At 38.2% G+C, this 15,479-nt stretch overlaps 2 protein-coding genes across 3 annotated transcripts in view; one reads left to right on the forward strand and one right to left on the reverse strand.

The window, feature by feature from the left end:
* LRBA (LPS responsive beige-like anchor protein) overlaps positions 1-15,479 on the reverse strand; it is a 756,763-nt gene that overhangs the window by 307,527 nt on the left and 433,757 nt on the right. For both annotated transcript variants that reach the window (XM_025385122.1, XM_025385123.1), the window contains exons 39-40: positions 10,637-10,783; positions 7,996-8,132 (exon numbers count right to left, since the gene is read on the reverse strand). In XM_025385122.1, the coding sequence (XP_025240907.1) occupies positions 7,996-8,132; positions 10,637-10,783 (284 nt within the window). The remainder of the gene's footprint in view (positions 1-7,995; positions 8,133-10,636; positions 10,784-15,479) is intronic.
* On the forward strand, positions 1,926-4,669 carry MAB21L2 (mab-21 like 2). The gene has a single exon (XM_025385124.1). The coding sequence runs from the start codon at positions 3,000-3,002 to the stop codon at positions 4,077-4,079; it is 1,080 nt and encodes a 359-aa protein (XP_025240909.1). The 5' UTR covers positions 1,926-2,999; the 3' UTR covers positions 4,080-4,669.

Consider the following 15,479-nt stretch of genomic DNA (forward strand, 5'->3'; position numbering starts at 1 on the left):
GGCAGCGCAGTGCCCTCCGGCCCAGGCAGTTCCCTGAGCGCCGGCGTGGCCTCCCGGGTTAGAGCAGGGCTTCCACACGCGCGAACCCCGAGGGCGCGAGTTCCCCTCCATCCTTAGGCTGCGAGGCGTTCCCGGATGCACGCGGCCTCCCGGGAGAAGGCTGGAGGTCAAGCCGCCCAAGTCTCTGCCACTCTAGAGAAGTTAACTAAAGCTCTGGAGTCGCGCGGACGCTTACTTCTGACTGTTCTTCCTAATCCCTGGAAGACAAACCCTAAGCAACAAATCCGAGATATATATTTTTTTAAGCAAATATTCTTTAAAAAGGGACTTATGCCAACGAGAGAGGAAGGGTGACAAACTGCCTGTGGTCCGCACCAGGTATGTAAGAAAGAACCAAGAGACCCAATTGTCTGATACCAAGTAGATGGAAAGCAATTAACTACCCTATGCAATTCAATTCAGGTTCACCCGGGCGGACTTTAAGAGGGTAAGTCAAGCCTTCCCAAGGGGTTTTGAAAAAGCCAAACTACCAGGTTTCTAAAACGAAGTCTTCACCCAAATGGACTCATAGATTTTTATTTTTATCGCATAACCCAGGGCTGGAATATAACCTCCGAAATCAAACTAAAAATAATCACGTCTACCTGATACACGTTAAAAAGATTCAGAATCCAGACATTTTAGGTTCATACATAAACCCTCAATATTAAGCAAATCAGAAACAATGTTCTAGCTTTGTTTTTTTCACCCAAAAGTATCGAAAGGGTACAGTGGGTACAACTTGTTTAGGATAATACATGTACTAAAAAGCACATGCATGTCTTTCATTGAAATGCCTAGGGAGGAGTGAAGCCATCTGTGTAATCAATAACAGGATAGTTATAGATTTTTGTGGCAGTGAAGTCTTTTAAAAGCAAGAGTCAATTATGAAAATAAAATCATTTTACAAATGAAACTGTACCTGTACCCCCTAAGAATACATTCACAGTTAGATTTACAACAGTACAATTTTAAGAAAACTTTAGGTTTATATTTACTTCCCTTGTTTTTCATTAAGTTTGAAACAATTTTAGTAGCTTATTTTAAAAGTATATCCTACTAAGTTCTACGACATATAAATTTGCACCATTTCTCACAACTTAGATATTTTCTCTCTCGTAACTAGTTAATTCTTGCAACGATAAAATAATGTATTAAATATATGTGAATCTTAATTATGAAATAATTATCAAACAAGGTGCTTGGACTAGTTTTTGCCCTGCCCTGTTTTTCAACAGCATATCGAAATTACTAAAAAGAGATTTATGGTTATAAACCCTCACCTTATATCCACTCCAACCCCCACTGGTGCACATATACAGCGATTGCTCTGATTCTTGGCAACAATGGGAGGGGAGGGGAAGAGAAAGGAGTAAGACTTTAAAGGAGGAAAAAACCTGGAAAAATTAGGTCCTTTCCCAGATTCCCCTTTCTCCTCCCATTTGCCTTCAAGCCAAAGTAATTTTGTTACAGTTTTCACCTTCTCCTACACAATGTTGATAGATTCAAAAAAAAAAAAAAAAAAAGTGAGCCTTTCACTGCTACTCTCCCTCGCGTTATTCCAGCCATCTCCAGGAGAGTCCCTTCTATATAAACTCTTTTTCTTCTTTGCTGATAAGAGAGGAGGATAAAGAGGAAGGGTTGTAAAATGTGTGCATGTATTTGACTTCCATTATCTCCTCCTATTTTCTTACTTCTCTCTTTACCCTCTTTCTTTATCAAGTGCAGTGGTGGCTGCTACCGTTCGCCAAGCCTGCCTGTCTTCTCTCTCGGATTGGCTAAAGCACTGACAGCTCGGATAGCGATTGTAGGAACTGAAGCTCCACCCCCTCATGATGGCCCTGGGACCATTCATAAACTAAATAACTCCAGGAAACAGCGAGGGAGAGAGAGAAAGAAAGAGAGAGGGAGAGAGAGAGAAAGGAGAGAAGAGAGAGCGAGCACGAGGAAGGGGGGAGGGGGAGTGCGGGGCGAGAAAGAGGTCGGAGGGGAAAGGAGGGGGAGAGACGACTCAGAAAGTGGAATCTGTACAAGCAACCTAGAGGAGGAGAAGGAAAACCCTGAATCGTTATAACTACACCCCAGATGCAACGCAAGCAACGACTTCGTCACACTAAAACGGATTTTGTGAGGGCCAAAAGTATAAATTACGAAGCAGAAATGATTATCAAACAACTTCCAGCGGTTTGCACCTAAAGAAATACAAGAAGAACCCACTACAAACAAACCAACCCAGTCCAAACAACGCCTCCAGTAGGAAAAGAGGAAAACTGCGACAACACGACCCCCTGAGAAGAGAGGAGACCAACACGCTGAGACTGCGGGGCGTCAGCAAACCTCCAAGTGCACGGCGGACTGAGTTGTACTTCGCAGCTCTCTGAACATTAATTACCTCCTGCACCTTCCACTTGGGGGAGGGTGAGGAAGAAGGCACTCACCTACACTGAGCGAAGAAGTCCTACCAGCGTGGAAGAAAAGTTTAACAATGAACCACTGAATGTTTCGCTTTTATTTTTAAATTTACTTTGGCACTTAAAAAACTTCGTTTTCAGATTTCTGGGCAATCTCGGCTGCAGACATCTAAGCCTAACCTTTTGGTATCCTGAGTTTTTTTCTTTTTCCTTCTCCTTCCTCACCCCCACCCCGCTTCTCTCGCACACCGTCTTTACATATCAAGAGAAAGCAAAAAGGTCCCAGGAGGTACTTTTCTTTTTAGAAAATCATCTTTTCTCCCCTAATTTTTCTGCAGAAGAAAAAAGGTTTCGAAAGAGGGAAAAGGAAAAAACAAGCCGGCTACAGTATCAGCCGGTCAGCCCAGGTGGAAAACAAGAGTGAAAGTGGGGCTTAACGGGGAGCGCACCGCCTCTTTCGAAAGCCGCTGGGCCACCACCAGTGCGTGAGCCTTGGATCCCTCAACGTATTGCGAGACGCCGGTGTATAGCCCGGACCTGTGCCCCAACATGATTGCCGCTCAGGCCAAGCTGGTTTACCAGCTCAATAAATACTACACTGAGCGCTGCCAGGCGCGCAAGGCGGCCATCGCCAAAACCATTCGAGAGGTCTGTAAGGTGGTCTCGGACGTGCTCAAGGAAGTGGAGGTGCAGGAGCCTCGCTTCATCAGCTCCTTGAGCGAGATCGATGCCCGCTACGAGGGGCTTGAGGTCATTTCGCCCACCGAATTTGAGGTGGTGCTCTACCTAAACCAGATGGGCGTCTTCAACTTCGTGGACGACGGCTCGCTACCCGGCTGCGCGGTGCTCAAACTGAGCGATGGGCGGAAGCGCAGCATGTCTCTCTGGGTCGAGTTCATCACAGCGTCGGGCTATCTCTCAGCGCGTAAGATCCGCTCGCGTTTCCAGACGCTGGTGGCCCAGGCGGTGGACAAGTGCAGCTATCGGGATGTGGTCAAGATGATCGCGGACACCAGCGAGGTCAAGTTGCGCATCAGAGAGCGCTATGTGGTGCAAATCACTCCGGCGTTCAAGTGCACCGGGATCTGGCCTCGAAGCGCGGCACAGTGGCCTATGCCCCACATCCCCTGGCCCGGCCCCAATAGGGTGGCCGAGGTCAAGGCCGAAGGGTTCAACTTGCTCTCGAAGGAGTGCTACTCGCTGACCGGCAAGCAGAGCTCGGCAGAGAGCGACGCCTGGGTGCTACAGTTCGGAGAGGCGGAGAACCGCCTGCTGATGGGAGGCTGCCGAAACAAGTGCCTCTCAGTGCTGAAGACTCTGCGGGACCGCCACCTGGAGCTACCCGGCCAGCCGCTCAATAACTACCACATGAAGACGCTGCTGCTGTACGAGTGCGAGAAACACCCTCGAGAAACGGACTGGGACGAGTCGTGCCTGGGCGACCGGCTCAACGGCATCCTGCTGCAGCTCATCTCCTGCCTGCAGTGCCGCCGCTGCCCTCACTACTTTCTGCCCAACCTCGACCTCTTTCAGGGCAAGCCCCATTCGGCCCTGGAGAGCGCTGCCAAGCAGACCTGGAGGTTGGCCAGGGAAATTCTCACCAATCCCAAAAGCCTGGACAAACTATAGGGTGCTGGGGACTGCTTGAAAAGCGACACAAACGGGCGTGCTCTCTCAGACACACAACACACAACTCAGCGATAAACAGCAGAAACTCTGGACACAAACTTTTATGTAAGTCACCTGAAATAGGAATCAGGCAGAAGACCTTCGTTAATTAAGAAGCAAACAAAAAGAGAGCAACCCAACCAAAACAAATCACATTCTTGCACAAAAGTGATCGTTTTCTTCCAAACAATGTGAATTTAAAAGGTCACACAAAAGAAGCAATCGGGCTGTGCCACCACAAAATGAAACCCAAGGTACATTTTCAAATCAATGTATAGTAGTTTCCCCCTTTTCCTTCTTTCCCCCTATCCTTTTTCCTCTTCACCCCATTCCCCCTCTCATTTCGTTTTGCTTTTGGTTGCCTGAATGTTGTCACCAAGTGAAAAAATTATTTAACTATATGTGAAATTTCTCTTTTAAAAAAAGTTTTACTGATGTTAAACGTATCTCAGTGCCAATGTCAGACTGTGCCCCTCCCTCTCCTGCACCTCCACCCTCACCCTGAGCTGTCTTGTTGAAAACAGTAATAAAAACATTACTTTACATTGTAATTGACTGTGGATTGTTCTTAAATGAAGGCAGGTGAGATAACAGTTTATAATTTGCAATGTAAAGATGTGACTTGAGGAATCAAATGCAAGAAGCTTCCATTTGAACTGATTTGCAAAATTTAAAATACAGCACATTTTGTAGAATTGACTATAAGTCCGCACCCAAATCCTTAGAAAATAGAAAACATTAACTTTACTCAACTATAACATATATTTGTTCTGTAGAGTTAGAATTAAAGGTAACATCTACTTCACGCTTGGGAAAAAAAGTATAAAATAAAAGATTTGATCCTATTAAAGCAGAAAAAACTTTTTCACATTAAAAATTAAGAGATGTACTTTCTTATGCCATAATTTCAAAAAATCCAGTCTGACTCCGATATACAAAGGAAATATGTATGGATTTTTCTGAATAGTTAACAAAGTCAGTTGATACTTTTCCTTCAACCATTTGTCCTCTTCAAGCTTTGAGTAATAAAAATTTAACAATTAAATAAACCACAACAAAAAAGAATAAAATGGTTATAGCAATAATCCTCTCCCCCAGCATATGGTGATATGAACCATTCAGATTTATAAATTACTTCCATTTTAAAATGGTTTAGTTATAAATTCCATAATTATGATTATTTTAATCAAATTTCAAGAATTATTCTGAAACTGTTTATATGCAATTCAAACAAAAAAGGTTTTCACACCATTTTTATAACCAAAGAAAAATTATTATTCCAGGAATTTACAAATAGGAAAAGTACCTTCCTCCTCTCTCTATTTTTCTAAAGTAACAAACCAATATACTCATTTCAATGTTTCAGCTTTAACAAAGGTTTCTTTTTAACGCAAGGGAATAACGGATTAGAAAACAAAATAATTAGTCAAACAGAAAGCATCCCAAAGGAATTAGTTTGTCGTATGTTGAAAGTAACTATATACTCCATTCACTATGCTAATGATGAGACAAGGTACAGAATATATGTCAGATGTTACCCTTTAATATCGAACATTTATTCTCTGTATTAGCCCAGTTTTTAATTTATTGAGAAAATGCACAAATGAGAGGTGTAAAGAAAAATGTTTTTAAAGCAAATTTTAAAGATCAGAGGAAGAAGTTTGAGAGGGGGAAGGGCTGTATGGAGGGATGAGCAGCAGCATAGCAGAATAGATGAAACACAAGAAAGCCATTCAGGGGTCTAAAGCCTAGTTCATTTGACAAACAGGTTTAAGTTGTAAGATTCCTTGGTAAAAATAGTCCTATGTTAAAATATAAACTTTGATCCTATCAGTTCTGAAATCATCTCCACTCTTTCAACTCAACCTGTATTATATCTTCTTGTGTTCCTCACAGTAATATTAAATGGCTCAAACACACAAATTCCTTTAAATTATAAAGACTAATTTATTCTCTGGGGAAAATGTTCTGAATTTTAAAAACATTTTCAAACAAACAGTAGGTGCTTACATTTGCACAAAATGATTTAAAGGAATAGTGTTTAGTTTCAAAGATAAAAATATCTATAAGTGACCATTTTTTCACTCACAAAAGTATTTACAGCAGTAGACATACATCTCCCTCCAACTATTCCAGAAAAAAAGGTTTTTAAGTCTTGACGAGAAGAAACAAAAATATCCCCAATTTAGCATATTTTATTCTTCCTTATTTAATTTAATGCAGGTATCAGTCAAAAAGGAAAAACACTGCAGCAACATAAATGTCCTCATTTACAGAACACCTTAAAGCATTAACATCTATACAAAATTAAAATTTCTCCTGGTAGGTAACTGAAAAAAATTTTTTAATATAAATTGGTAGGAGTTTTAATTTCTGGAATATAAGGAAGGTTGCAGTGATACAAGCCCATTTCTTGATTGGGCCAAAAGATCTCCATATTTCACGAGCAACAAGAAAAAAATAATTTAATGATGCTGTACAGAATCAGATCAGAGAGAGACAAAACTTGTAACTTCTCTAAAAGGAGCAAATAACTTCAAAGAACCTAATCTCACAGATTGGCAGAGATTCTAATTTTCAGAACAAGTCATTAGACACCTTTAAATTAAATCAAATTTTAGGCTTTGATCTATATGTGTCTAAAAGCATCATAGAATATCTTGAATTAAATCCCAGTCTTTCTTAAATTCAGAAGTTACCAGAAATCAGAGAGTTTAATTTTGGTAACCTTCCTTTCCTAAAGAAACTAATGTATTTTCAGACATTTCAGTCATGGGACAAAGTCGAAAAAAATTTTTAATGGATAGAATTTCAGAATTAGCAAGTTTTCTCTACATTGGATTAGTTAACTTATCAAGTTCAAAACAATCAGTTCCATATAATCTACCAAGTCCTGTCTTAATAAAGGCAGCAATAGTGAAACAAAGTGCTGGAAATATGCATAAGATATGATTTGTTTGTACAGTTTTAAATAAAATTATAATATTTTCATCAAGAGCTACTTTGAAATATTTCTAAATCATTCAGATTTAATAATTCACATGATTACAAAATCAAAGAACCTTCTACCAATAAACTCAAAATACGTGTAGGTATGTACATGTACATACACACATGTTATCAGCCTGCAAAATAAATTATTCTACTTTTTAAGCCACCTTTTTCTACAGGTTGCTTATTTTGCTCATTTTTAAAAGAAACTGTTTCCTCTCAGAGCAAATTATACCATTCTTTTTCTTGAAATAAACCTAATTTTGGTTTTTATGACTGTGCTACAAATGTTTCTTAGTAAAAACAAAGTTGCCAGGGTCTGAAAAATAATGAGAAATACATTTTAAAGGGGAAATTACATTTTCATTTAAGAATACAAAATTATGCAGTGCCTTGTAAAATCTACTATAGGTAATGGGAAACAGAGGTATCTCACACACACAAAACATGCTTGCATGCACGACAGAGTAGTAAGTCATGGGGACAAAGCAAGGAGAGTGATATATTGACATCATATCCAGAAAACATAAAGGCTAAACAAAATAATTCCACTCTCAATCTCACTGAATTTTGTATCTTAATTCACCCTTGACCCTTTGAGGCAAAATATATTTATAGACAATGTTCCCTGAGGTTCCTCCCCCTCCTCACAAAGAGCTAATGATAAATGCCATTAAGTAAAATTTGTTTTTGAATCTAAATTAACTTCAATAATCTTACTAACTGGTAGAGAATCATAAACTAAAGAAGATAATGACATTGCATATAGGCCAAGGCAATTTAGAGGAAATTCAAACTCAGCCTGTCAGATTTACCAATCCCAATCCTATCCAACAGCACCCAGCATCCCATCATAAGAAAAAATGAAACCCCCTCATCTTCTCACCTTGGGGTCGATTTTTTTGAAGTTAGGATCTTCTTCATCCACCTCAAAATAGAGTTCGGAGGAGGTGACAGAAAGAGTGCCCTTTACTACAACCGAGGGGGCCACAAGCTGAGCTGGTGTGCTCAGGCTAACAGGACCTGCCAAAAGGAAAAGACAAGCCACACAAGTTGGAATGACATTTTTCAAAAAATCAAATTTGACCAGAAATTGTATTTAATCTTTTCATTCTCACTTCTAGTACTGAACTGCCTGCCAACTACTTCTACAGTTAAATATTCTGTCCACCCCAAATCTTCCTCTGAAAATGCAAAGTCAGGATTCTCATACTAGAAGATCTATAACAGAAGGTTGATGATAACAGTAAACTAGGATGCAATTATTTTACAGGGAGTCTGCAAAGCTTTGGTCTAATCTCTAGGTAAGAAGTGGCTCTGCCTAAATAAGTCCATCCACATTCCATTTAGAAAACAGGCCTCAGGCTATCTAACAACATGAACAACAACCAGGAGCAAAGAAGCCTCAATAGGCTTCCAAGGGCAGGAGTTAGCTTACAGTATGGTAGAGGCACAACTACAAAAGGATCACTAGCTTATTAATGAAGTGGGAAATGTTAAACCATATTTTCTGATAGAGATTTTATGCCAGCTTGACACAAAACCTCTTCCATAACAACTTTACTCCATCAATGACTGGTAAAAATACTTCTTTTCTAAGCCTTCCTTTCCAATGTTAAGTATTGTTCAATGCTTCCAAATCTAATATTAGTGTAGTTCAGGGACTCTGGGAGTAAACAGCTGGAGGGTGGGTTTCCAAGTGAATGAATTTTTATTGGAATAATCAAATCTCCACAGGGCTTATCAAAGAGACAAATCAGACTGCTACTGAAAACAATAGATTCACTACAGATGTAACAGCATAATATATATTAGAGCTAAATATAAAATATGAACTAAAAATTATATATATATATACACACACACACACACACATAGAGAGAGAGAGATCAATGTAGAAAGGATTTAAAATTCCATTGTCAATTCCTCATGGTATAAATCCTATAGGGGAAGAAAACAGCGTAAGAGAAGATTGGCACTTATAGTTCTGAATTAACATAGTGCCTATAAACAAGGTGCGCCTATTCAGGTAATCAATGGGTGAATAAGTGTCTCAAAATTCAGATGAATTGACACTTCCATCGATTGTTAGACGGGTGATAGTGCTTAATCTCACATCAATCTTAATGTGTGCCAGTAGGACAATAGAAGGGATGCTCTGCGGAGATCAGAGCAGGTTTTGCCCTCTATTCCCAATGTACAAATACATTGTGTTTGCAGATGGGCAGCAGATAGCTGCAGAACAGCCATGATTTCCCAAAGCTCATCCTTATAAATGGATGAAATAAGAAGCTATGTGTTCTTTTGCTGTCTCCTTTTGCCCTCTGTACATTAGCATGTAATACTGAGAAGAAATAACATTTTTTCAATCACTCTCAGACATTCAATTATAGGGTAAGCAGACAGCTGCAGGAGCTAGGGCAGCCTAGGTCCTACAGAAGACCCCTGACAATTTCCACTTCATTTCTAACCCACACCACTTTATTAGTGTGGATTACTTCTTAATCCTATTGCCATTGTCAAGATTATATAATTAAACTCCCCTTTCACCTCTATTACTGTATGAATATATTACCAGCAGCAAGAATAGAAGCAAAATAAAGGAAGAAATGGGTAAATGGATGCGAAGGAAAAGACTACAGAATAGCAGTATCTACATTACTCTGCACTCGCACCAATTAATTTTATTTTACTTTACAGAGAGGTTTACAGTTATCAAAGAAGACACCATCTTCTCTTTTTGCTTTGCATTACCAAGTGGCATAGTAGCACAGGTTGCAGATATGTCACCAAATGCAAGATTTTTAATGCCTTTTCTCTTAAAATTATCAAAATGGAAAACTGTAATTTTCACCTATTGAAATTATAGAACCTTTCAGACTTTCTTCCTTGAGGGACACAGCCACAGGTATTAAAGTAAAAAAGCCATTTAATGAATGACTAAAATTTCTGGCTAAACAAGAGAATTTTTCCCATAAGGGATGTAAAACTGAGAATCTGCAGAGTGCAAATCAAAATTCCTACATCAGGCAAAATACGTGAATGTTGTGAAAAGCCATGGCATTCTCAGAATTGATTTGAGAGAGTAACATGCATATACAGCATGTTCACTAAGACCTGTATATCAAAGCAAATAGCTTCTCTCCCTCCAAGATTTATTTACAAAAAAAAAAAAAAAAAAAGAAAAAACCTGGCAGAATTTTACCTATAGTGCTAATTTACAGAGATTTGGTAACTCCTACGGGATGGGTGAAGCAATTTTGTTCTTTTGTTGCTGCTTTTAAACTTTTTTCTTTTTCAGTGAAAATTATTCATAAAAGAAAAAAATGAGGAGAGTAAGAAGACTGAACAGAATAGAAAAATAAAAGAGAAACTATAGAAGATAAGGGGGTAGTGTTTGAAATAACCAATTAATGCAATTGTGGGTATAAGCTTGGTAGTCCTAGTGGTCACAGCTGAAAAAGTAAGTAATTAGATGCTTATTGTCCCAGAGGTAGCTGAAATATCTGCACAACCACCAAATTTACCAGCAAGATTCTCTAAATCTTTCTCATCCACGGATGACAGAGTATCATCATCGCCTTCCAGGAGGATCTCGTTTTCTGAGTTCTGATTTCCTAAAGCCTGACTCTTGATGGACTGTTTTCCTTTAGCAAGGATATCTTCATCTGTGGCTGAAATGAAAAGGAAACAAAGCTGTCCATCAGTTCTGGGAAGAGCACTTCGGCAGAGGGGTAGGGGCTTGGGTAAGGGTAGGTGGCCAAAGATGGTCAATCTTTTATACACAGAGTCAGCCACAGTGGAGAAAGTGATTGGGATGGCACACATGTCTGATCTGACAAACTTGATCCCCCAACCTAGTCTAATGTTACCCTAAACAAGCACCCTAATCCCATTAAATCTGACCCCTGCACTGCTCACCAAACCATTTATTTACTTATAGTTAGGGCAGGAGTGGGTTCAAAAGCAGTACTTTTTTTTTGGAAAATTCATTAATAGGAACGATCAAAACCCAGTTTTGGAAACAATATTTAACACCAAAAAATAAGGACTGATTCATTCCTCCAAATAATGTTATACTGACAAACATTTTGGAATGGTTGAGGAGTGGCTGTGGAGGAGAATCCAGAATTAAAAAGGGTTAAAACTAAGAGACATTCACAAGCCAGTGAGGATTTAGGCCCAGATACTGAAGCCATATCTGACACTAGTAAGACTACAGCAGCTCCTCAAAGCTGCAATCCCTTCTTTATCCACCCTCCCTCCTTCCTTCCTTCACATTACCCTCATCCACATGTTCACACATACACTCACTCCTCCGCCCTTTCGTCCCTTATACAAATATCCAGGAGCAAGGCGGTGTGGAAACTAAGTGAAAGCTCAAACACTACCTCCTCTGCATGTTTAAACTAAAGGGCTAAGGCACCCCAGGGGCAAACATAACAGAAAGCCCGGGATGAGAGGCATGTGGGCAAGGGGCCTCATGCGGCCTGAACTGGAGCAGCCTGTGGAGAGCAGCAGTACCAGACTCAGGCACTACCACAAGGCAGCAACTGCAGGCGGACAGAGGAAAAGAGAACACCACATCTAGAGAGGGAAGCAGCAGCCCTGAGGAGCACCTACACTCAACAATGGGACCCGAAAGCAGAGCAGAGACACAACTCAAAGTGGAAAACCCTGAAATTCAAAACTCGATTCAAAACCCACATCCTTCCAGGACAACTCCTGTTGTTTTGAGCAGCTTTCTCCTTAAGACAAGCAGGAAGGCAGATGCTAACTTTTGAATTGTGATTTGTAAAACTTCATATGTGTATCTTTTCCTAATCTTGTTTTTTTGAATAGTGTCATATAAGGGAAAGTTAAGAATCTTCACCTGACCCTCCTGGCTTCCAGCTAGATAAATCCCAGAGGTAAAGAACCTGATCTACCCAGGCTGCAGCTTTTGATACGAAAATCGGATGGCTAGGGTTTTGGGGGTTTTGTTTTTTTGTTTTTGTTTTTGTTTTTTTTGCTCCACTGCAGCTTCTACCTAGGCATAAGGCCCAAACCCCAAAAAGAATAAAGCAATCAATTTGCAGTAACATGACATATATACATATATATAATTTATTCTAAATAAACTGCACATGTGTTGCCTGATTTGGCAAATCAAAGGTTCTTAGGGTTTAATAAGTACATTTACAGATAAAGTTAAAGGTAAAAGTTTTTTTCTCATATTTATTGTGAATTCACCATGTATACCATTTAAATACAATACTTACAGTGCTACTTAAACATAGGAATTTTCTATTTAATAAGAAGTCATGGGAAGGAGCTTTCTACATTTACCTTTAAATACACTCTATGGGTAAATAAAATCTTTCATACCCACAGGCTGCATTGTAAGCTACACACATATGATGATCTGGACATATGTTTGAAAAGATTACTTTAATGTATCTAATTAAAGTGGCTATATTTATTTTTTATTTAATTTTTTCAAGACAGGATCCTGCTCTGTCACCCAGGCTGGAGTGCAAAAGCACAGTAACAGCTTACTGCAGCCTCTACCTCCTAGGCTCAAGCAATCCTCCCAGCTCAGCCTCCCAAGTGGCTGGAACCACAAGTGCTTGCCACCATGCCCAGCTAATTTTTTAATTTAACTTTTTGTAGAAATGAGGTCTTCCCATGTTGCCCAGGCTGATCTTGAACTACTGGGCTCAAGCAATCCTACCACCTCAGCCTCTGGAAGTTGCTGGGATTAGAGGCGTGAGTCACCTCACCTGGCCTATTTTTTTTAAATGCTAAAAAGAAATACACTTAAAATTAACCAATAATTTTTAGAAAAACAGAACTATGTTCTAAAATCACTTATATTTCAAGTATTTATAGTTCCTTACTCTAAAATCAGAAACACTGCCCTGAGGCTAAACAAGATCTTTTGCAATTTGCTATCAACTTTATTAAAAATATATTGGCCACTGAGAAATGCAAATGAAGCATCATCTTCTAAATGTTTTTATACAGTAAATTATAATAAATTATTATTTGCCGGTTAGATTTTAGTACAGAAACAGTATACCACATTCTTTTTATTTCTTGGATTTATAATTCCTTCTTCAAAGCAGAAATATTAATAATAAGGCTAATATTTGCATGAGCCAGGGAGTGTTAAAAATACTTTACATAGTTAGCTCATTTAATTCTCATAAACCTTCTGCTTATTTCTAATTTTAAGATAAGAAAGCAGACTCAGAGAGGTTACGTAATTTGCCTAAGTTAACATGGCTTTTGACAATTAGAGTCAGGATTTAAAAACAGGCAGCACAGTGCCAGAATCTGGGCTCTTAACCACTCTGCCATATTAGCTCTTAGATGTAAGAAAAAGAAAGAAAACAAAACAACCACAGTTCAAATATGAATGTGCATATAAATTTGTTTACTAATTCTTATGTTTCTCATAGTGAATTTTAAAAGGTTAAATCAGAATAATAATCAAGAACAAAAAATATTCATTTCCAAATCTAAAATTGATGAACATGCCAAACACATCAGAAACAACTAAACACCCTGCTCATTACTTCCTCTGATTATTGCCATACATGTCCTAAAGTACACCAAGCTTACGTGAAAGAAGAAGAAACCTCTTTAATCTGCAAACATTTACAAAAAAATGAGAGTCCCCAGTGGCAATATGTAATGGTTTAAAATAGCTCAAAAAATCAATTCACATTCATTTAAATGACCACGAGAAATATAATTATCCCTTCCAATTGAAATTAAAAATTTTTTAAATATGTTCTAATCATGCTGCCTATATTAAAACACAGTAAGGCAACTTCTGAATTAAAGTTTCATTAAAAATTTTACATACTATAGGTGTACTGTATGCATACATACACCCACTTTAATTTATTTATTTACTTATTTTTACAAGCTCAGATTCTGGAATTGTTCAAGCTCCACTGAAAAACCTCTTGTCATGGAAAATATGCAGCTTACTGATATTTAGAATGGTTTTCCTGTAATTAACTCCCCCTTGAGGATTTTAAGTTAGCAGCAGTAAAATTACCAACAGTACTCTAATATGCACCACATGCGCTGGTGTTCAATTCTCAGTGGTCTAATAGCTTTCTGCTAAAGAACTTTTAAAAAAAATTAGAACAAAACTTTTCCAAGCATAAAATAAAGGATTATTATCATGTTTATATGTGCTGGGGAAAAGTATATTTTTAACTTTCATTTGCCTTATTCTCAACCATTATAAACAAGTATTTTGATATCTTCTGTGAGTATATTCTACACTAGTCTAAAAGTTAATTGGATGAAGTCAGAATATACTTTGGGTTCCATTTTAAAGCTCAATTCAGATATTTCTGGCTAATAAAATTGTTACTAACGTGATCGCCGTTTAAATTTTTCATATCATTATTAAGAAATGCCTTTTATTCTGGTTTAATTTCACCTTTTATTCTAGTTTAGTATTTATCCTAACTTTATACTTAAACTGCAATTGTTATATAAAATTGGAGAAATCTGTCAGAAATGCTATCTTTAAAAATGATTTGATTCACTAAGGCTAAGAACAATGAAAGGCCTAAGAGAGAGAGAGGCTGGTCCTCAAAATGTAAAATTCAAGTTCTTCAGAGCTAACTCTGGACATGAGTTGATTTATCTATCCAATACAAAACAAGTAAGTAGAATTAAAATATAAAAAGAGCAAAAACACACACAAAACTGTTCCACCTTTGATAAAAATCCTTTTTAACATCTACTGAGCAAGTGAACTGGAATCATCAATAGCCTATATTAAAGTAAAAGAAGTTTATACTTTACAAATTAGCCATTTTTAAAAAAGAATACTACTGGAATAACAGAGTGTCTTCGAACATACATAAAATAAAAATGGGTATCTACTTAGTGTGATGTGAAGCACACACCATAACAATATTCTGAACAGGACACATAAAGAATATCTTATAATCAACTATTGTTCTAAACTAATTGATTCCCCTCTATAGTTTATGCCATGTCCATAGCATTCCAAGTCAAGTAAATTGGCTCCGGAAAAATTAATGAAACTACAAAGCGTAATTCGGAGAATAAGCCAGGTGCATCTTGTAATAATCATGGGTTACCCAAAATTTTAGAGAGAAGCTAGTATATATTGATCCTAAAAAGGAAGCAACAGCATCTGGCATTACTGAAATTATGAGACAATGGCGTGATTTAAGATCTTTACATGATCTGTCATCCCTAGAAAACCAAATGAATTACTTGTATCATTCCATATGCTTACAAGATACTTTTAAAATGATGTTAAATTCTCCTTATATATTTCTATTACAAAGCACATTCTCTACAAAATAAAAATGTCTTGAATTCAACAGG

The sequence above is a fragment of the Theropithecus gelada genome, chromosome 5 (assembly GCF_003255815.1).
Source record: "Theropithecus gelada isolate Dixy chromosome 5, Tgel_1.0, whole genome shotgun sequence".
Taxonomy (NCBI): domain Eukaryota; kingdom Metazoa; phylum Chordata; class Mammalia; order Primates; family Cercopithecidae; genus Theropithecus; species Theropithecus gelada.

What these genes read in the sequence shown, in the direction of transcription:
- MAB21L2 (XM_025385124.1), top strand. Translation starts at nt 3,000, where the DNA reads ATGATTGCCGCTCAGGCCAAGCTGGTTTACCAGCTCAATAAATACTAC.